Source organism: Astyanax mexicanus, chromosome 6, assembly GCF_023375975.1.
Source record: "Astyanax mexicanus isolate ESR-SI-001 chromosome 6, AstMex3_surface, whole genome shotgun sequence".
Taxonomy (NCBI): domain Eukaryota; kingdom Metazoa; phylum Chordata; class Actinopteri; order Characiformes; family Acestrorhamphidae; genus Astyanax; species Astyanax mexicanus.
Genome location: NC_064413.1, coordinates 3,978,390 through 4,001,353, shown reverse-complemented (window position 1 = coordinate 4,001,353; position 22,964 = coordinate 3,978,390). Strand labels below are relative to the sequence as shown.

Genomic DNA, 22,964 nt, shown 5'->3' with positions numbered 1-22,964 from the left:
ATGTAAACAGAACAGCAAATGTAGTTAGTAGATATCTAAAACTGTACCAATATGTTGCCAATATGCACATAACTACACTAGAAATATTGTATATTGAATTAACATTTGTACTAGTCATAATTAATTTACAGATAGATAGACCTGTATACCTTTGTTTTTTTACACTGTCTGGCCAAATTAATTTTAACAAATTGAAAACATCTGGAATATAATAAAGAGGAAGAAGCAAGCTGAACTGCTTGAATTTTTGCACCAGGAGTTATCCAAAAGCAGTGTGTAAGACTGGTGAAGGAGAGCATGCCAAGATGCATGACAACTGTGATTAAAAACCAGGGTTATTCCACCAAATATTGATTTCGGAACCCCTAAAACTTGAATAAGAATATGAACTTGTTTTCTTTGCATTATTTGAGGTCTGAAAGCTCTGCAAGGTTTTTGTTATTTCAGCCATTTCTCATTTTCTGTAAACAAATGCTCTAAATGACAATATTTTTATTTGGAATTGGGAAGAAATGGTGTCCGTAGTTTATAGAATAAAACAATTATGTTCATTTTACACAAACATGTACCTATAATTATAAGAGCTGTATAATTCATATTATACACTATTATACACTTTTATTACAGATAAAGCTTATATAAAACACTATAAACTCCACAGTCGTCGCTCTTGATATCTTTTAAATTATAACAGTGACCGTTGACCGTTTAAAGATAGCCAGGTGCACGCTCACTTTTCCACCAATCAGCGGCTGCCTCGCTCGGTTGACGGCGCGCGCAGTCCGTTTGGGAACTTCAGGCGGCGGAGTGAGGAAATCTGCCCTGCAGAGCGCAGGACATGGGGAAGTTAGTGTGGCTGTCTGTGCTGGCCGTAGCTTTAGCAGCGCTGGTCGGAGAACGACTTATTACACTGAGGTTGGTCACTTTTAAAGTGTGGGAACACTTTAGCTGAATGTGGTACAGTTCAGACTGTTTTAAAGCTGTGTTTTTGGAGTCACCTCCAGTGTTTCAGAGCTGCGTCTGTGTCAGTGGGCGTGCTGTGCCCGCAGGCTGTTTACCAGCTGCAATTTACTAACCTGACTATGCTAAGCTAACTTAACTTAATTCAGTTTACATGTATATATAATGCTGTTTTTACTAGTTAAGTTATATAGTTATTGCGATTGATTAACATGGAATAATCACTCTCTCTTATATTTAATTACATTTTACTAGTAACGTTAGATATAATTCCAGATATCTCCACTGTAATTCTTATATGACAGCTCTGGAAGAAATACAGAGACCACTTCAGTTTATAAATCAGTTTATCTGATTTTGCTATTTATAGGTTTATGTTTGAGTAAAATGAACATTGTTGTTTTATTCTATAAACTACAGACAACATTTCTCCCAAATTCCAAACAAAAATATTGTCATTTGGAGCATTTATTTACAGAAAAAGAGAAATGGCTGAAATAACAAACAAACAAACAAAAAAAAAGGTCCAGAGCTTTTAGACCTTACATAATGCAAAGAAAACAAGTTCATATTCATAAAGATTTAAGAGCATATAAATCAATATTTGGTGGAATAACCCTGTGTTTTTAATCACAGTTTTCATGCATATTGGCATGTTCTCCTCCACCAGTTTTACACACTGCTTTTGAGTAACTTTATGCCACTCCTGGTGCAAAAATAAAGTAGTTCAGTTTGGTTTGATGGCTTGTGATCATCCATCTTCCTCTTGATTATATTCCAGAGGTTTTCAATTTGGTAAAATCAGAGAAACTCATCATTTTATGTAGTCCCTTATTTATTTTCAAGAGCTGTATATTAATTATGACTAGTAGTTTAGCTACAAATGACAATTCAAGATATCTCTAATGTCGTTTTGTGCAGTTTTAGCTAAATCTCTATGTATTTGTGGCTTCAATCAGTTAATCAAATTATTCACAATAGAATTCTGTGATTAATCACAATAAAAAAAATGAATTATTGGTGACAATCCCTTTAAAAATAATCCGAAAAATATTTATGATAAAATCATGATTACATTACATACTGTATTTATGTGTAGGCTACAGGGGTTAATTTACTGTAGTATAATATATCAGGGTAGATTAAGATATTATAATACACTACCCTGAGATATTATAATACAGTAAATCTACCCTGATATATTATAATACAGCAAATCTACTCTGAGATATTATAATACAGTAAATCTAACCTGGGATATTATAATACAGTAAGAAAAAGTTGCAGGACCACTTTATATCAGCATTAGAAAAATGTATTAATGATTTTATCCACGCAGAACGTTGTTGTGATTAATGCAATTATATTTTTTAAGGGATTGGCACCAATAAGTCTTATTTCTAATTTTCCATTATATATCTACAACAGACAGAATATATCTGTCCAGTGTTATTTGTTTTATTTCAATCCTGGATATATAAAGTTGATTATTAGTATCATGACATGTTGGAACATTGACTTCTGTTACAGTCTGGTGAAAAACTCAATAAGGGGCGTGCCATATCATATCGTTTGCAATAATATTGCGAAATAAAGTTTAATATTATTTTTGTTGCAGTAGTGTATTCTCACAGTAACATAAATTTACAAGCCACTGTTTTTGGTCACATCATGGTTTACATAACATTGTATTTCGACTTTATTATGCAATGCTTCTTCAACACTTATTTTTTGTTTATACACATATATATTGTTTAAATCTCTCTTTTGGTTGCAGAAAAGTAACACTGGCCTTCAGAGAACTCACCCAGAATCACCTTCCCAACTGTCAACTGATAAAGGGACTAGGTGAGTGTATTTTTATATAGGTGGGAATAACCTTGAAGATAGGTCAGCTGCTTATAAAAGAATGGAGTTTGACAGCACTGTATCAGAACATGTGATTTGCAGTCCTTCAGTGTGTCAAAGGTCATGAGAGGAAATTAGGTGTGGCCATCTGCAATGATTAATGAAATGATTTGTTGAATTTGTTATTAAAAATGAGACAAATACATAGGATTCAGCAAATACTTCCAGTGCTTTCCAGCCAAACCAGCTTTTAAAGGAATAATTTAGTGAAAACATGCCTTATCTCGAGAAATACATGCAAAAAACTATCCAAAATATACACAAACAAATATAAAATGCAGAAATTAATCGATTTTACTAATTTATTAATTTATATACACTGAAATTGAAGCTACATTGATTGGTATTATATCCTGCGTTGTAATACTATTCTGTTTACACATTGTACTATTTTGCACATATCAAAATAGCATACTGTGCTGATGTAAACATGGTTTCATTCAGCTCTACATTAAAAAAAAAGTTTTATTTTGACATTCAGTGCAGTGTAGAAGCTTCAATGTGATATTAATGCTATAACAGTGTTTTCTAAAATGGTTCAGCAAATCTAGCTAACATAATAGTTAAGAAGTTAAGAAATAAAGATAAAAAAGTGGAAAGTTAGGCTGTACAAACTGAAAACATTATCCCTGCTGGTGCAAAACAAAAGCGGGCCACGCCCTTTGACACAGAACTTGAAATTGCGCAATTTTGTAATTTGTATGAGGTCACAGCATTAACACCTCCCATACCAGTGAAACTGGCTTGACACTGCAACCTAAACAAAAATGATCACCTGCTGGGTCTCTGATTTTGACTTTTAAAAGCAATGATTTGCAATCAGATACTCAGTGTCTTTTTTATGTGCTTAAACAGAGTACGGATCTGAGGATGTCACCATACTGGAAAACGGACTTGCCCTCGTGAGCACTGTATGTTACCAATGTTTTTAACCCTTATACACGTGGTCATTTTTACTGTCTTAGTTTTTCAACATTACAGTTTTCACTGTTAAATTATGTAGCAGGACTGATATTTAGGGCTCCACTCTTGTTTTTTACAGCTAAAACGTGTAATATATTAGAAAACGTTTGGTTAAATGGATGGAAAATGTAATACAAGTAAGCTAAGTAAAAGTTAATATATGTCTGAACCTCAAAAAACTCTCACAGAAAGATATTACACAGAATTGTACCATTATACAAGTATACTATTTATTGTATTGATACAGTTCTCAGATATAAAACAAATACTGGCTTTAATTTATATCCACAGTAGTCCAGTCCACTTGTATATACAGTCTATATGGTATTTTCTTGTTATGCCCTTCTCTTCCCTTTTTCGCATTCATTAATTCTGAGTTTATGTTTATTTCTATTATGCTCAAATCAAACAAACATAGGGCTTGAAGTTTCCAGGCCTGCCAAGCAATCCAGATATTCCTGGGAATATCCAGCTCATAGATCTGCGAGTCGGCGTGAATCCTGTAGTTCTCCCCATTAAGGGCAGTTTTGACACTGCTTCATTCAACCCTCATGGCATCAGCGTGTTTACAGATGAGAAAGGTATTGCAAAACTTATAACACTGTAATCAATCTATAACACCGACTATCGCACATTGTATTTAGTTTCATAATAAATATTCTCATGTTATTTTACAGATGGTTCCAGATATTTGTTTGTTGTGAATCACCCACACGGTGGGTCCCAGATTGAGATATTCAGATTTGATGAAGATGAATATACTCTCCTGCACATCAGGACTGTAAAGCATGAATTACTGCAAAGGTATGTCTCTCCTAAAAGATTTTTGACTTATATCTTATATCAATCAATCAATAAACCTTTATTTTTTTACTCGGTAATGCATTAAGGGTAACCCTCATTTTCAATGCAGCTGAACATTTACAACCTAAAGGGTTGTAAATCAAGTATTTAATAAGGTGAGCTAAAAATAAGAAACGTCATAAACAAAACAATCAAAATTAAATGGTTAATGCATTAGAAAAACAAACAAATAATATAGAATAAGATTTTATTAAAAAAGACATTAAATAATTCAGAATAAAAGGATGGCTAAAAAAGTGGACAGGCTAAAATGTAAAGCAAAAGAATAAAGCGATACATAATTTGAATAATAAAATACATAAAATAAAACAATAAATAAAAAAGGGTGAATTGAATAAAATAAATAAAAAGACTAAAAGGTAAAACCAAAAAATTAAATGAATAAAAAGACAAAATAAATAAAAGATAAAAGAAAAGCTCGACTAAAACAGTTACAGGCTGTCTGAAGGTGGTTAGAAACTAAAAGTTTAAAATGATTTGATGACACCAGTGAGCTGAGTTTTAGTGTTTCCTGTAGTGAATTCCAGCACGCTAGAGCGGAAATCCAGCCACTAGAGCGGGTCTGATAATTACTGTTATTTATAGAAATCATAGATGAGATAAAAGACACAGTGCATGGCATCTCATATATCTTATATACACTATGGGCAGTTTGCACAACATGTGCATATGTGTGCAGAGTTTGGATATAATTATATAAAAATATAATTCTGGCAAAAGTTTATGAAGCTTTTGGCTGAAGTGTTTGCTTTATCCAGAAGTGTAAGATATTCTGCATGAGGTTTATGTGGTTTGGGCAGCTGTGTGTTAAAAGTTTGGACTAAAGAAAAGATAGTTCCAGAAATTGTTGATGTTGATCTCTGAAATTTACTAAATTATAAATGTGCTTGTGCTTCTTTTTAGTGGGAGTGCTGGCGTGACTTCTTAAAACTTTCTCATAAGTTTTTCTCTATTGTGTGGTTTTTATTTTTATTCAGCGTGAACGACATTGTAGCCGTGGGAGTCGACAGCTTCTATGCCACCAATGATTACTACTTCACCAACCACATTCTGAGGACTTTGGAGCCACTTATGTCTTTAACCTGGTGCAACGTTGTGTACTACAGCCCTAATGAAGTTAGGTCTGTATCTGAGGGATATCCTTCAGCCAACGGTATCAACATCTCTCCTGACAAAAGGCAAGTTTCTGAGAAAGTCAACAGGTACCAACACCACTTTGTGCTACATGCATGGACCATTAAACACCATGCAAAGTGCACGTCATTAGACAACAAATATTTTTTTAGCTCATTGATTTTATGAGCCATGACGGGAAAAAGGGATTTATTTGCCGTAGTTTATTTTTTTGTTAGAAATAAATACAATTTTTATTTTCTATTTTAAATATGCATAAAACATTTTTAGCAAAGCTATTAATATTTATTTTCTCTTTTTGTTTGGGATAGGTACTTGTATGTGTCCGATATTCTGAGACACAGAATTGGTGTGCTGGAGATTCAGAAAGACCATTCACTAACCCATATAAAAGTATGCATACAGATGTATGACTTATTTTTCTCCCTTGGTTATGTTCACAAGTATATTTTCACTTTAGTACATATAGAAACATAGACATTTTTAAAGTATTTAAGAAGTACAGCTTATGTCATATGAGTAGCTTAGTAAACACCTTTATAATGTGTCATTTACAAGTTACGTGGCGGGTTTCCGTATGACGTGTAGCTGCGCTTATATTCCTATGATTTAGTGACAAACAACTTGTGTCCTGCTGCATGCTTTAGAATATTCTGATATAATTCAAAATTCATGGTTCAATCATTAGAGCAAAACAGGCCCAAACTTGACACTACCACCACCATGTTTCACAGATGGGATAAGGTCCTTATACTGCCTAAATACAATTTTTTTATATATTCTCCAAATGTAACACTTTTCAGCAAAACAGGCCCAAAACTCACACTACCACCACCATGCTTCACATATTTTTTCATTTCTCCCAATATAACACTTTTCAATTAAACCTATTAAAGGTTTATTTTGGTCTCATCCGTCCACAAAACATTGTTTCAAAAGCCTTCTGGCTTGTTCATGTGATCTTTAGCAAACTAAAGACAAAACAGCAATGTTCTTTTTTTAAAGAGCAGTGGCTTTTTCTGTGCAACCCTGCCATTGCTGTTCAGTTTTCTCCTAATGGTGGACTTATTAACTTTACATTAGCTAATGTGAGAGAGGCCTTCAGTTGCTTAGTAGTTACCCTGGGGTCCTTAGTGACCTCGCCGACTATTACATCTCTTGCTTTTGGAGAGATCTTTGTTTGTCGTCTCATTGATTCAAAACTTATGATATGTTATATATTCTTGTTTTTCTTTTTTTTTCTATGCAGGACGTTGAAGTGGGCTCTATCCCGGACAACATTGAAGTGGACCCTGAATCTGGTGATTTGTGGATAGGCTGCCATCCAAATGGACTCAAATTTGTTCTCTGCAATCCAAATGATCCTCCTGGCTCTGAGGTGTGTGTACTAGTGCAAGAAACAATTATTTATGATTTTTGGAATCACCCCTAACTTTTGAAACTTTAAATTCCACACTTGGCCTTTACACACCAAGTATGATATATTTGCACATTGCCAAAATAATACAGTTGGCTCCAGAAATATTTGAACAGTGACACAATCTTCACTATGTCAGCTCTGCATGCTCCCACACTGGATTTGAAACAAAGAAAATGAGATGTAACCAAGGTGTTGACTTTCGGGTTTAATTCAAGGGGCTAAACAAAAATATCATATAAAGTTAGGAATTGCAGCTATTATCCTACAAAGCCTCCTCATTTCAGGAGCTTAAAATAATCTGATAATGTTTAATAAGTGATCCCGAAAGAAGCAACAAAATCATATTTACAAAATGAGTTAAAAGAGTCCATTTTGACACATTTTGAACATATGACTAAAATAAGTTGCAAACTTATTATAACTATAAATGTAGAGTCTTATATTTAGTAGGCTTTTACTAGATTTTTAGTTCAACAAATAATAATAAATCCATACAAATAATCAACATATTTTAGCCTCAATGTGCAGCATCATCAATTTTGAGTTAAAGTTTTGGTAGGAATTTACATTACAATAAGGGTACATTTATTTTACCAGTACCTGTGACTTAATATCTCTACAAATTATTAATTACCACTAATTATTAACTGTTGTTAAACCTATGTCTCAATTCATTGTTAATTACTACATTCTTAAGCATTAAAACATAGTTGAATAATGTCTTAATTAGTGTCTACTAGGGGTGTGCTGTATTTTTGAATATTGTGAACAATGGTAATACCCTGAAATATGATGCCATATCACCCATCTCTAATTATCACATCAGGGTACTACTTGTTTGCTGTTTTTAGCAAAAAGAAAAAATCACATTGTTCTCATTTACCATTATATATCTACTAGAGACAGATTATATCTGTACAGTATCATTTATTTTACTTTAATGCTGATATATGGAGATATTTGGAGATATCATTGACCCTGTTAAAATCTGATAAAATTCTTGTATTTTTGATATCTCAATTAGGGGTGTGCAATAATAAAATTTTATTTTAATTTTGTTGTAGTAGTATATTCTTGAAAAAAAAAAGAATCTGTGATTTATCATATCGCCAAGAGTGTAGTTTTTGCAAATATACCTAAAATATTGTGATTTTATTTTAGGGCCATGTTGCCCACCCCTACTATCAATTAATAACTAGTTAAGAAATAATTTTAACATTATAAAGAAATAAATGTAATTATTACTGCCATAAGTACTGTAATGTGTGACCCTTATTTTATAGTATTACCAAAGTTTCTACTAGGAATGATGATACTGAAGCCTTTTACAGAGTTCTTAAAAGTTTTCATATCTGAAATAAACACTTAAAAAGCTGTTGGAAAGTAGAACATTTGTATACAGTATGTATTGACCATTATCTTTATCCTCTTTAGGTCATCCGCATTCAGAATATCCACTCTGAGAAGCCGGTGGTGACGGTGGTGTATGAAGACGACGGTAGCGTGCTCGTGGGATCTTCAGCGGCTTCTCCCTACAAGGGGAAGCTTCTCATTGGAACCGTCTACCATAAGGCTCTCTGCTGTGACCTTCAGTAGAACCCAGCGCTCAGAGTTCAGAGTGTTCAGTGAGTTTGTTCTGCAGAGAGCAGTGAGCCTGTTGGCACAATACACAGTGTTCATCATCTCTATAAATGTGAAGATTTGTACAGTTGTTGTTTACCTGTAACAGTTATTCACTGTGACAGTTGGTAACAATTGTTTAATGTATGTTCAGTGACAAAAAAATACATTGTTTAAAATGTGAATTTGAATAAATATATTTGTTCTTAAAGATCTGCAAAAAACAGAAGAACTTGCTTCTAAGATTATTTTAAATAGAGCAACATTCATGAATAATATTGAATTGATCATTGCATAGTTTACAATGACTCAAGAGCTCAGTTATGTTTAATCAGATAATTATTATTAAAAACTATTATTTTATTTTAATGACTAATCAATGAATATATTCATTAAAGATTCATTTCATTTCAATAAATGTTTAACAGTTAAAATGGATGAATTTATATACACCAGTTGTCAATTTGGATCAAAACCCATGTTTCTCAATTTTTGGATATTTTTAATGTTTTAAGCTGTCCATTACATTTTTTATTTTTTTTTCTGATGAACAAACCAACAAAAACTACTGTAAAATTACCTTAAAATAAGTGTTAAAATTAATGAACACATTGTTCGGTAATGCTTAAGTAATTGTAGGACAATATGAAAGGCCAACAGCTAAATTGGCCTTTATTATTGCTACTATATTCTGTTATGAAATTAAAATATGTTATGTAATAGTGAAAACATTATCAATATTAAAAGTGAGGAAATTAGTGTCACTTGTGCAAAAACCTGAAGTTATTTTGGGGAATCTCTCTTAGTCCATTTATTGTGACATAATATAAACACATAATCCAGATTCAAACTTTGTCATCTCTTTAATATCTCTTTAAGATATTAATTTTACATTAATAACTTCAGTTATGAAGAAAATCACTTCTGAAAATGTAATAAACAAACAACCCACTAGATGGAGCCTGCTTACCAGTATTCTTAATAGTATACTCGTAATAATAAAAATAAAGTGCTTTAAAATTTGTGCTTCTTTGACTCACGAAAACAGTAGAACACTTTTGTCATTATAATCATAGAATAAATAGTAGAAACCCATTTAATCATATACTTTGTTCTTTGACTCATCGCACTTTCCACTCTATTTAGACACTCCTACCTACAGGTGCATCTCAAAAAATGTGAATATCATTGAAAAGTAACTTTATTTCAGTAATTCAGCTCAAAATGTGAAACTCATATATTATATAGATGTATAAAACACAGTGATCTATTTTAAGCATTTATTTCTTTTACTGTGGATGATTTTGGTTTACAGCCAATGAAAACCCAAAATCAGTGTCTCAGAAAATTAGAATATTATATAAGACCAATTGGTCCTTTTGACAGTGTGGGCAGTGTGCCAAGTCCTGCTGGAAAATGAAATCCTCATCTTCATAAAAGTTGTCAGTAGCAGAGGGAAGCATGAAGTGCTGTAAGATTTTGAAGGATGATGGCAGGAAAAGGGAAGTTTGGGAATCCAGAGCTGCTACCTTCACAACCTGATCTCAGCAATTGATAATAGATAGATGGATGGATATATGGATAGATGGATGGATGGGTAGATGAATGGATGGATGGATGGGGGAAATTAATTAAGAAACAACTTTTGTTATTATATATTAACAATTTTAATTACAACATTAACATTATAAAGAGTTGCACCACATATTCTTTTTTATAGTGTTTAACAAAACTGAAAATTGCAGCTGTGCAAATAATTGTTTTAATAATTTTTTTTCAGCTTCAAAGCTGCTCTACTACCCTGGGTGACCAAGTCATTTAATGTATTAACCACATTATACACAGTTCAGTGTCAATGAGGCTAGGATTGTGTCTTTTTTTTATTAAACTTTTTGGCCCTATCATACACCCTGCTCTTTGCTATTTTACACTCCGACAAATGGTCTATTTTTACACCTTGCGCACACGCCTTTGAAATAGACTTAGAGTTTAGAATTAAATCTACACTGATGTGTGTGGTGGTCTGTAAGTGAGGTATGTTCTGGTAAATTATACAGTTGGTTATCAGGTAAAGATATACAGCTCTGGAAAACATTTAATAGACCACTTCAGTTTCTGAATCAGTTTCTCTGATTTTGCTATTTATAGGTTTATGTTTGAGTAAAATTAACATTGTTGTTTTATTCTATAAACTACAGACAACATTTCTCCCAAATTCCAAATAAAATATCGTCATTTAGAGCATTTATTTACAGAAAATGAGAAATGACTGAAATAACAAAAAAAGTTGCAGAACTTTCAGACCTCAAATAATGCAAAAAAAAAAAAAACAAGTTCATATTCATAAAGTTTAAGAGTTCAGAAATCAATATTTGGTGGAATAACCCTGTTTTTTAATCACAGTTTTCAGGCATCTTGGCATCATTTTCTCCTCCACCACTCTTACACACTGCTTTTGGATAACTCTTAACCTCTTAATTGTATTCCAGAGGTTTTCAATTTGGTGAAATCAAAGAAACTCGTAATTTTTTTTTTCTTTTTTTTTTTTTTTTTAGAGCTGTATAGTGACTATATGCTGACTGGGTCCGGCTGCTCACATTTGCATTGCTGCAAGATTATATAATGGCAATAATGATAATATGTAATATATATCAATTTTCATCTCCCACCTGCTAAATTAAAATAGCCTAACAAAAATATAGTGTTGTGCTAGACTACATGAATTTGATTAATGTAAACTGTGTCATTGACAAAACTATATTTTAAGTCAGCAGAACTTTCAATACACATTTCACAGAACTTAAATTCCAAACTTTAAGTCAACTTTGTTGAAAAAGTTGGTTGAAACTTAATTTTTGAAAATTTTGTGCCTTAAAACTCAAAAAAACTTTTAAATTTTAAGTTATTTTTTTACAAACAGCAATTGGACAGTTTTTTTTTGTTGGCGCTAAAAGTTCAATATTGATGATTTTCCACCGATCTGAAGAACCTTTTAACCAGGCAAAGCACCATTTGAGCATCTTATACCACTTTTTCACAGATGTGGAACCGGCGACGTTTTGGTTTGCGAACCTAATTTTGAACTAGTTTGGTGCGTTTCCACCAACAAAAGTAGGTTCTGGAACCAGGAACGTTTGTCTGCAGCGAGAACCAAAGAATACTAGGTTCTTCATCGCGAAACCGTAACGAAATCTGTGGGCGTTTTTTGTTTGTGCCCTCTGTTGGTGACGTATGATGATTTCACTAAACCTGGTGGAAATGTGGGCTGGTTCGCTGAGAGCTCTTTTGGTGGAAAAGCGCTTTTTAAGTGGCCGTGTTTCTCTTGAATAACCCTTGAATAACCGTTTTATAAGAACATTGTTGAGATTTTACAGAATGTATATTTTTTAAAATCTAAACAATCACACAGCAGTCACACATGAGAATTGAGGATTGAGAAGTAAAGGCTTCAGTCGCTGTGTTCAAGCCAAAATCCATTCCATATTTTTAACAAACAGCAATTGTATTTTTTTTCTTGTGCTAAAAGTCCAATGTTTAATGGTTTTCCACCAATCTGAGGAACCTTTTAACCAGGCAAAGCACCATTTGAGCATCTTTTAGCACTTTTCCACCGATGTGGAACTGGCACTGTTCTGGTTTGTGAACCTAATTTTGAACTGGTTCGGCACATTTCCACCAACAAAAGTTCTTTTGGTGGAAAATCGCTGTTTGAGTTACCATGTTTCCGTATAGAACAGCTGTCGTCAGTAAATAACTCTTGAATAACCCTTTAAAAAGAACGTAGTTGAGACTTTACAGAACATATAATTAAAAAAAAACACACAGTATTCACACATGGGAATTGAGGATTGAGAAGTAAAGGCTTCAGTCGTGGCGTTCGAGCCAAAATCTCTTCTAAATCCTTCAGGTAAGCCAGAGATAGAGATTCTCTAGCTTGTCCAGAGTTCACTGAAGAATGAAGAGAAATGTGAGGGTCTCCTACAGCAGCCTGCTCTCAAGTCTGCTGTTGGGTGTGTTGAGTATAATCGTAAACAAACTCATAATTACTTGGCTCCTTGGGGATGGGAGGAGGGGCTTCGGGAACCTGAATGTTCTCGAGGTCCAGGAGGCGCAGTTTAATCTCCATCGTTATCAGAGTGTCCATGTCTGACTTGGTGAGATCGCTCGTCATCTCCTTCCCCAAAAGTGCATTCAGGCCGTCGGTCCAGATGCAGTACTGTTCGAGGAGATTTCAGCACATCAGAAACAGCAAAATATGATGGTGGAATAGGATTAGGTTAACCCTTGTGTGGTGTTCGGGTCTGTGGGACCCGATTTCATTTTTCATCAAATGATACTAAAAAAATATTTTTTCTAACTCAAACTCATTGGCATTGGCTCATTTTTTGTGAAAAACATATATCAAAACACATTTTCGATAAACACACACTGTACACCCCCCCCCCCCCCCCCCAACTATTTATATTACATACAGTATGTTTGGCCAAGGGCTAATGAACATTGCTTCATTTGTAAATTTGAAACTAAACTAATTTTCTACTCATATCTTGAGTTTAATTCATTTTCTTTTACATTTTATTAAAAAACTAATAAAAAAAGAGTAGCACTTTTTGAAAGAAATGTAACATAAGAAAGGTAAAGGGCAAATATTAACCATGTAAGCTGTTTATATTGCTTGCAGTTTAGGTGAAGCGAGCATGTGTAAAGCATTTTAATGTAGAATTGCTTAATTTTGCTGAATTAAATACAAGTAACAAAGTAAACGAGTTAACAAAAATATGAACACCACACAAGGGTTAAATTATTATACAGTGTAAAAACATTAGAAATCTGAAGGAGCAGTAGACCTGCATCTTAGGTCATTAAAAATTACTTTAAAAAATATTAATTAAAAAAAGTACACCCGGGGCACCAAGTGGTCCAGCGGTATAAAATGCTGCCACTATGAGCAGGAGGTCGCAGGTTCGAACCCCTGCTCATGCAGCTTCGCCATCAAGCTGCCGGCGCTCAGAGGGAGCAAAATTGGCCCTGCTCCCTGGGTGGGTAGATGGCGCTCTCTCCCCACATCACTCCTACGGTGATGTCCACAGCACAGAACGTCTGTGAGCTGATGTATCGGAACACAGTCGCTGAGCTTTCCTCCGAGCGTTAGCGCTGTGCTCGGCAATACTGCATCAGCAGCAGCTCGAAAAGAAGAAGCGGTGGCTGACTTCACATGTATCAGAGGAAGCATGTGCTAGTCTTCACCCTCCTAGTGTGTTGGGGTATTACTAGTCATAGGGGTAGTCCTAATGAGTGGGTTGGGTAGTTGGCCGTGTAAATTGTGGAAAAAATTTGAAAAGAAAAAAAAGCACACCCAATAAAAGGCTGTGCAGCAAAAGCAACCCGCCTAGCCTTTTTTCACGTCCTCGACCTGAGCATGAACTTCAGACCAGCTGTTTACTGTTTCTCCACTCCTGCAAAATATCATATGCTCCACATTTCCCTTTATAAAGCTACGAGTGTCTCATCTCTCTAATCTGAGTTTTTATTTTGTTGTTGGTGAAGAAGGAGACGTTTATACAGGTATCAATATGCAGCATGTAAGACGTTTCAGGGAGAGATTAGTTCACATTACACATTACAGATACAGATCACTTACATTTATGAATCTGATTTGAGCAACGTAGCTTAAGATGTTGTAAAAGAGTAAAAAGAGAAACGTATGAAAGAGATGTTACCTCATGTTTGTCAGGAGCAACGAAATTCAGATATTCGTCGGATTCATACAGGACTGAGAAAGCCAGTTCTGGCACCTCCTGGACAGAAAGAGAGCAGTAATGAATTCACGATAGGCTTCTGTGTCTGACCTCGGCCTCCTCCCACTGTCCCCATTAGCACTTCTCCTACAGGTGCTGTGCCGCACCAGATGGCAGCCCTGTCACCATAGTGTGTGCCCTCTAAAGTCACTCCCCAGGAGAGGAGGATAAGTTGGGAAGGTCAGTCAAGTTTTACTGTCGCATTAGAAAGGCCAAAACTAACCAGTGCACTTGTCTCTGTTTATCTCTGTGATTTACAAAGCTATGCAAAAGTACATCTGAATCATCTAAGGAAAAACAGGTTATAAAGAAATATTTCGGAAAATACATGCTAATATATTAATCATTATAAAAAAAGTTGGGTTGCATTTCAGTAGGGGTGTAACGATCAGAGGTGGAAAGTAATAAATTACATTTATTCAAGTTATTAATTCAAATAATTGAGTCGATTTTCTGAGTAATTTGTAATTTTTAAAGTAGTTTTTAAAATAGGTAATTTTACTTTTATTCAAGTACATTTTTACACAAGTAATTTACGTCGCTACTCAAATTTGGACTCCTGAAAGGTCCAAATTATTATGTGGAATAATAATTAATTAAAAACAATTTAATTTATAATTTGTTTTTTTTTTTACATCAAATGATTAAAAGTAACTATGTAACTTTTACTCAAAGTACATTTTAAATTAAATACTTTTTAATGTTTACTCGAGTAGATTTTTAGATGGGTACTTTTACTTTTACTTGAGTAGAATTTTAGCAAAGTAAAGGTACTTTTACTTAATTACAATTTTTCAGTACTTTTTCCACCTCTGGTAACGATACACTCTGTTCACGATTCAATTTGATTTGATTTTCTCAAGCTAATTTAAACAGATGTGAATTAAGATTTTTTTTTTTTACTGAATTGCAAAAATAGGGGTGTAATGATGCATTCTGCTCACGATTCAATTCAGTTCTCAATTTTGGATTCACTATTAAATTTGTTCATGAAATTTGGAACACATTTTACTTTTTATTTTCTTCTATAATTTTTTTTCTCCCAAATTAGCTAGGTCGATTGTCCCACCCATTTAACTGATATTCAGTAGCTGTATATCCTCCATCACAAGTGAAGACTAGCACATGTGAAGTCAGTCTCCGCCTCTTTTTAAACTGCTGCTGATGCAGCATTGCCGAGTAGCATCACAGCGCTAACATTCGAAGGAAAGTGCACCGACTTGGTTCCGATACATCAGCTCACAGATGCAGCCTTGTGCTGATCGACATCACCCTAGAAGTGATGAGGGGAAAGAACGTCATCTACTGTACCCACCCAGAGAGAGCAAGACCAATTGTGCTCTCTCTCTCAGGGCTCCGGCAGCTGACGGCAAGCTGCATGACTGGGATTCGAACCAGCGATCTCCCAATCATAGAGGCAGTGTTTTAGTCCGCTGGACCACTCTGCGCTCTTTTTTTTTTAATATTACTTAACTGTATATACAATGCCAAATGCACCTTCGTATACCACAGTGCAAACATGCAATCGGCTGTTCCCATGATGCATATTGTCAATTTGTTTCATTGCAATGCATCATTACCCCCACACATTTTAGCCTTTAAAGTTTTTTTTAATTTAAGAGCAAATTCTGTGTCCAACACAAGTATGTAAAATTTTGGTGCGTGTTTTTTTAGTTTTAAAAGGCTTAATTTACCTTATTTTGCTTTAGTGCTCCTTTCTCCTTCACATGAGGGCAGTCCTTTCCCGTTATCACTGCCTTGATATCTGCTACTGCTACTGAAGAGACACATGAGGAGGTAGATACTGTTACAAATGAGCATACACCGGTTCTTTTTCATTTTATATGTACAATTTGTTCTATAAATATTTGGACAGTGACACAACATTTATAATAAAGGATCTGCATGACACCACTTTGGATTTGATATGAACTAAATGATATTCAGTTGAAGTGAATATCAGACTTTCAGGTTTAATTCAAAGAGTTTAAGAAAAACATCCTATAAAAAGTTTAGGAACTTCCGCCACTTTTCTACAACTTTCTGGAACATTTCTGTGGTTTGATTGCATTAGCAAGGTCAGGATGTTACATCTGTTTCAAAGAGTTGTTTAAATAGCAAAAGTGAGCTAGCCTGTGGATATGTATAGGATATGTATATGTATATGTATATAGTGCTGATGGGCTTTTCCATATTTTGAGTCGCACAAGGTGTACTTTTCCCGTCTTTATAATAGCAAAGACAAACTAAAATGCCCTAAATCAAGCTGCACAGTGGTTGCCGGCTCGTCTATAGATCACTAAGGCCCCAAATTGTTTATAGTGCATACAGTGTACATAATATATATGTCTAATTCTATAACCATGACCTTGACTGCACACCAACTAATATAATATATAATTACTCAGATAAAACCACAGGGACTTACACTTCTCCTGCAGAGAGTCGTGGGGTATCTGCCCTTGTGAGAACTCCTCTACATCTCCATAGTGCAGCACTTTGTGGTTCGGCGAAAGGCGACAGTACCAAAATTTATCTAAAAGAAACAGACAAAGACACAGTATAATAACATATAAAATTATGTAAATGCAGTTTATACATGTTAAAAAACCTCTGGAATATAATCAAGAGGAAGATGGATGATCACAAACCATCAAACCAACTAAGCTGAACTGCTTGAATTTCTGCACCAGGAGTGTAAGGCATAAGGCCACCCAAAAGCAGTGTGTAAGACTGGTGGAGAGCATCACAGGTTAAATCATTTGGAATAATCATTCCATTTCATGTATGTGCTACTTTGCGTTGGTCCATCTCTTTTAAAATCTCAATAAAATACATTTAATTTGTGGTTGTAAGCTGAGAAAATGTGAAAAAAAGTTTAAGGGGTATGAATACTTTTGCAAGCCGCTGTATGTAAAGTAATTTGATGGATGGCAGGTGGTCTTACCTTGTCTGCGGCGGGTGCTGATCTTTCTGAAGCAGGTGCCTTCACACAGCCGGTTCAGTCTCTGCTGTTTAATCAGCTCAGCCACCTCCGGCTGCAGCTTCTCTCGCAGCTCCCTACAGCATAGCCATAAACACCAAAAACAGTTCACCAAATCAAATATGTAATTTAATTTATATTATATAGATGTATAAAACACACAGAGTGATCTATTTTAAGCATTTATTTATTTTATTGTTGATGATTATGGCTTACAGCCAATGAAAACCCCAAAATTCTGTGTCTCAGAAAATTTGAATATTATATAAGACCAATTGGTGCTTTTGGCAGTACTGTGGGCAGTGTGCCAAATCCTGCTGGAAAATGAAAACCGCATCTCCATAAAAGTTGTCAGCAGCAGAGGGAAGCTGTAAGATATGAAGTGCTGTAAGATTTTGTGGGAAAACAAAACTGCACTGACATTAGACTTGATAATAAAACACAGTGGATCAACACCAGCAGATGTCAGACATGTCTCTTTATCCAAACCATCACTGATTGGTGGAAACTTCACACTAGACCCCGAGCAGTTTGGACTGTGTGTCTCTCCACTCTTCCTCCAGACTCTGCTCCCTTGATTTACAAATGAAATGTAAAATTTACTGATGATCAGTGATGGTTTGGGGAGTCGTGTCTGTCATCTGCTGGTGTTGATCCACTGTGTTTTATCAAATCCAAGGTTTCTAAATGCAGATTTCATTTTCCAGCAGGAATTGGCACACTGCCCACACTGCCAAAAGTACCAGTTGGTCTTATTTAATATTAAAATTTTCTAAGACACTGATTTTTGGGTTTTTATTCATTGGCTGTAAGACATAATCATCAACAATAAAATAAATAAACGCTTAAAATAGATCACTCTGTGTGTTTAATACATCGATATAATATATAAGTTTCACATTTTGAACTGAATTATTGAAATAAAGTAACTTTTTAATGATATTCTATTTTTTTGAGATGCACTAAAAATGGTAATATTTTATATGCATTCAACATGAAATGGTTCTTGAAAGAACACCTCTTGTGAGCTAAAATAGAAAGAATTCTCTTACTGCATTGGCCGTGATTTTAACTCGTCCTGGGTCATCATCTCCACCTTCGGTATAAGAGCGTTTATAGGATCTCTGTCCACAGTTTTAAACCTTAATGCTGCAGCCTGGATGAGCAGCTGTCTCTACAGCATCAGCATCTGCACAAAGATGAAATAAAGAGCATTTCAGTTCAGTTCAGTAGTTCCAAGAGCATAGTTTTGGTGTCAGAAGGTGATGGGGACACTATGATGTGGGGACACTTGCCATCTGCCTCTCAAAGGCATTCACAAAAAACAGTAACTCGCTAAAAGAATATTGTTAGTTAGTTATCTTTCTTCTATTTCTATTTACAGTCATATGAAAAAGTTTGTGCACCCCTATTAATCTTAATCATTTTAGTTCTAAATATTTGGGTGTTTGCAACAGCCATTTCAGTTTGATATATCTAATAACTGATGGACACAGTAATATTTCAGGATTGAAATGAGGTTTATTGTACTAACAGAAAATGTGCAATATGCATTAAACCAAAATTTGACCAGTGCAAAAGTATGGGCACCCTTATCATTTCATTGATTTGAATCCTCCTAACCACTTTTTACTGACTTACTGAAGCACAAAAATTGGTTTGGTAACCTCATTGAGCTTTGAACTTCATAGCCAGGTGTATCCAATCATGAGAAAAGGTATTTAAGGTGGCCAATTGCAAGTAGTTCTCCTATTTGAATCTCCTCTGAAGAGTGGCATCGTGGGCTCATCAGAACTCTCAACTCTCAAATGATCTAAAAACAAAGATTGTTCAACATAGTTGTTCAGGGGAAGGATACAAAAAGTTGTCTCAGAGATTTAACCTGTAAGTTTCCACTGTGAGGAACATAGTAAGGAAATGGAAGACCACAGGGACAGTTCTTGTTAAGCCCAGAAGTGGCAGGCCAAGAAAAATATCAGAAAGGCAGAGAAGAAGAATGGTGAGAACAGTCAAGGGCAATCTACAGACCACCTCCAAAGAGCTGCAGCATCATCTTGCTGCAGATGGTGTCACTGTGCATCGCTCAACAATACAGCGCACTTTACACAAGGTGAAGCTGTATGGGAGAGTGATTTTATTTCTTAGTTTTTAGTCTGAAACACACGTTTCAAAGTATAATCCAGTTTCTAAATGGCTGTGTGTACAGGAGGTCAGAGCAGGATATCAACGTATGGGCTTGTAAACAATGTTTTGAATCATTGATCATTGATTTGTGAATAGATTCACTTAATAAGTCAACTCGACACTCAACCCTAAGCATCTGAACACCACACAGATCACAAAGAATTACTAGATAGCTGGAGGAGACGCTAAAATCGCACCATGTCATTTTCACAGCCTAATAATCCTAGAATACCTCAACAAATCAGCATAAAGTTTCTAAAAACTGCAGCGACAAAGTTCTTCCGTGAGGATCCGTGATTAACTGTGGAAAACACTCAATTATAAACGCTCCTTCAAAGATTTTTTTTTATCACAGTAACTTTCTTTGACTCGTTTACTGCTTTATTTCTTAGTTTTTAGTCAGAAACACGCGTTTCAAAGTATAATCCAGTGTCTAAATGGCTGTGATCAGAGCATGATTTCAACGAATGAGCTTGTAAACAAATGTTTTGAATCATTGATCATTGATTTGTGAATAGATTCACTCAATGAGTCAAGCCTAAGCGTCTGAACACCACACAGATCACAATTCCTGATAATTCAGAAAGTATCAGCGATGTTTAAATGTGTTACAGCTTTTAAATGCCTTATTTCCTGTATATATATATATATATATTTGTCTGTGCCAGTTTGAATCTAAGCTAGGTTGGAGAAAGATTTCTAAAAGTTACAGTATGTTCTCACTATTGATAATGATATGACCTGCCATCTAATCTACAAGCTAGTTTCTGGTTTCACTTGAACCCCATAGGAAAAATTTAAGTGGAAGCTAAACAAAGGTTTTGAACCATTTTCAGTCATCTGTAGTTTGATTTTTAGTATGGGAAAGAAATCGATTCACATCAAACATCGGATTTTTTGTGAAAAATTCACAAATTCATTTTTTTAAGGCCATATTGTCCAGCTGTATTAGATGTTACCTCTTGAGTACAAATAGCTAGCTTTTGCTGAATTATCTTATGGCCTGTGTTGCCAAGTCATGCTAAATAAGGCATGATAACAACCAAACAGTCCAGTGATGATAGTTCCCACCAATTACTAGAAATCATTCATTCATTCACTTGAATAATTCAATCATTTACTCAATAATTTACCCAATCATTGAGTGCACATCTGTCTGGAGTGCATAACAATGATGAACAGATGTCATAATGTGGTCAATCAATCACTCAATCAGAGAACAAGTGGTCTCCAGCTGTAATGGTGGGATTGAATGGATTGTGTGTATGCTGATGGTCTTGTACTTACGTGCCAGTGTCAGAGCCATGTCCTCCTCCTCCTCCTCCCCCCTCAGTGGTAGCAGTCACATATGTATTAAAGAGGGAACGAGGAGGGTAGAGCTGCCAATGGACCGAGCGATGCAACGGTCAGCGAGAGCAGAGGAAGCGGCAGATGGATGGTCTGAAGCAGGAGAAAGAGAAATGAAGTGAGAGAGAGAGATAGATAGATAGAGTGAGTGAGTGACTCTTCACTGGCATCCAGACACAGTCCTGATTCATAAGCATGCAGCCTGCCTGATGTTTATATGAACCACAGGACTGCTCTGTGATAGGACGGCCGCCATTGTGGCGCCAGCCAATGAACGCCTCGCTGTGGTTACACAGCGAGAAGGGAGGAGAGCGCAGGCAGGATGGGGGAAGGGATGGAGGCAGAAGGGGAGAAGGCGAGGAAAGAAAGGAACGAGAGAGGTCTGGCTTCAAGTGGAGAACGCCACCTTCTCTGGGTTGAGGTAAAGAGCGGCGTTTTCTTCTCGTCAGTCCGTCTGAGAGAAGAGCTCATTCAGTCGTATTCAACCCCAATTCACAACACAAAAAAAGAAAGAAGAGAAAAAGAAAAGGCGGCGGCGCAGGAAGCAGCAGCCGGAGACAGCAGCATCAGCACCACTCTGTATTCGTCAAGGCGAAGGCCAGGGGTGCCGTCATTAGAATTCCGTTGCCCTGGCAACCGGTTCACGGCGGCCTGCCGGGTTGGTGTTGGGATTGAGGCTCTCTCTACCCCAGTCTGACGGAACTCAAGCTGTCCACCCTGCCACCCCATTCGCCCCCCGCCACCGTCCCCATCCACCGTCCCCATCCACCGTCCCTCTTCCTCCCCACGCTTCTTTACACGTCGTGACAGAACCCCGCGGGAGGCCATACCTGTCGGAGGATTCAGACAATGTGCAGAATTTGTGCATTCTGCAACAAAACAACTAGAATAGAGTAGACCACCTTAATCTGTTACAAAAAAAATACTTTCAGACTGAATAATGTAAAAAAAAATTCCATTTTCTAAAATGATGCCACTGGATTAAATTAAAGACTTTGGGCTCTATGTTAGTGACCTATAAATCAATAACAATAAGTCAATTACGCACCGCACAGCTGGATTTAGGGTGTGTCTTTGGTATCGCGAGGGTGCAAAAAAATATGCCTTGTGCGGCTCGAAACATGCAAAAGTTAATTTAAAATTAATCAATTAATCATGGGTGTGTTGCCTTTCACTTAAAGAGCCAGGTGAGCTCTGACTTTGGCACGTTCGTATCTTAACAGCAGAGGATAGTGACCTGCGCGTTCACACTGTGAAGGTACGACTGCAGCTCATTTAAGAGAACAGCAATGTTGTTTTATTCTTTATTCTGTTTATTGTTTAGTAAAAGCTGGATTTGTGCACTGCAGCATGTTTGTTTGCTTGTGTGTGTAACAAGCGCACACAACGTGCACAGCGCTGACAGTTGATTGTTGTCAGGGTTTTAATCAGTCAGTGGTGCACCTGTATTTCCCCATGCCAAGATAGAAACTTAGAAAACATGCTTATAGAAATTTACCTGAACACACCTCACTTCAATACCACCACACCCATCAGTTTAGATTTATTCATAAACTCCAACTCAAATAATGCAAGTTCATATTGAGTTTTCTCCTCCACCAGTCTTACACACTGCTTTTGGATAACTTAATGCCTTTACTCCTGGTGCAAAAATTCAGGCAGTTCAGTTTGGTGGTTTGATGGTTTGTGATCATCCATCTTCCTCTTGATTAAATTCCAGAGGTTTTCAATGTGGTAAAATCAAAGAAACTCATCAATTTTAGGTGGTCTCATTTTTTCCAGA

General features: G+C 35.8%; 2 protein-coding genes across 3 annotated transcripts; one reads left to right on the top strand and one right to left on the bottom strand.

Moving 5' to 3' along the window:
* Positions 1–757: 757 nt before the first annotated feature.
* On the top strand, positions 758–9,080 carry LOC103046166 (serum paraoxonase/arylesterase 2). The gene is made up of 9 exons (XM_049480179.1): positions 758–915; positions 2,738–2,808; positions 3,724–3,779; positions 4,250–4,412; positions 4,509–4,635; positions 5,673–5,873; positions 6,141–6,222; positions 7,079–7,207; positions 8,684–9,080. Exons 1-9 carry the CDS (start codon positions 839–841, stop codon positions 8,843–8,845), a joined length of 1,068 nt encoding a protein of 355 aa, XP_049336136.1. The 5' UTR covers positions 758–838; the 3' UTR covers positions 8,846–9,080.
* A 1,432-nt stretch (positions 9,081–10,512) lies between these two features.
* Positions 10,513–21,768, bottom strand: si:dkey-56f14.7 (engulfment and cell motility protein 1). Of its 2 annotated transcripts, none has more exons than XM_049480181.1 (7): positions 21,122–21,768; positions 18,703–18,839; positions 17,615–17,727; positions 17,096–17,203; positions 16,362–16,441; positions 14,590–14,667; positions 10,513–13,085 (listed from the first exon to the last, which is right to left on the bottom strand). In XM_049480181.1, the coding sequence occupies exons 2-7, from the start codon at positions 18,738–18,740 to the stop codon at positions 12,864–12,866; spliced, it is 639 nt and encodes a 212-aa protein (XP_049336138.1). In that variant the 5' UTR covers positions 18,741–18,839; positions 21,122–21,768; the 3' UTR covers positions 10,513–12,863. The 2 variants fall into 2 exon arrangements, with proteins under 2 accessions (XP_049336138.1, XP_022523699.2); XM_022667978.2 differs by having other exon boundaries at positions 16,362–16,444; positions 21,122–21,731.
* Positions 21,769–22,964: the final 1,196 nt, after the last annotated feature.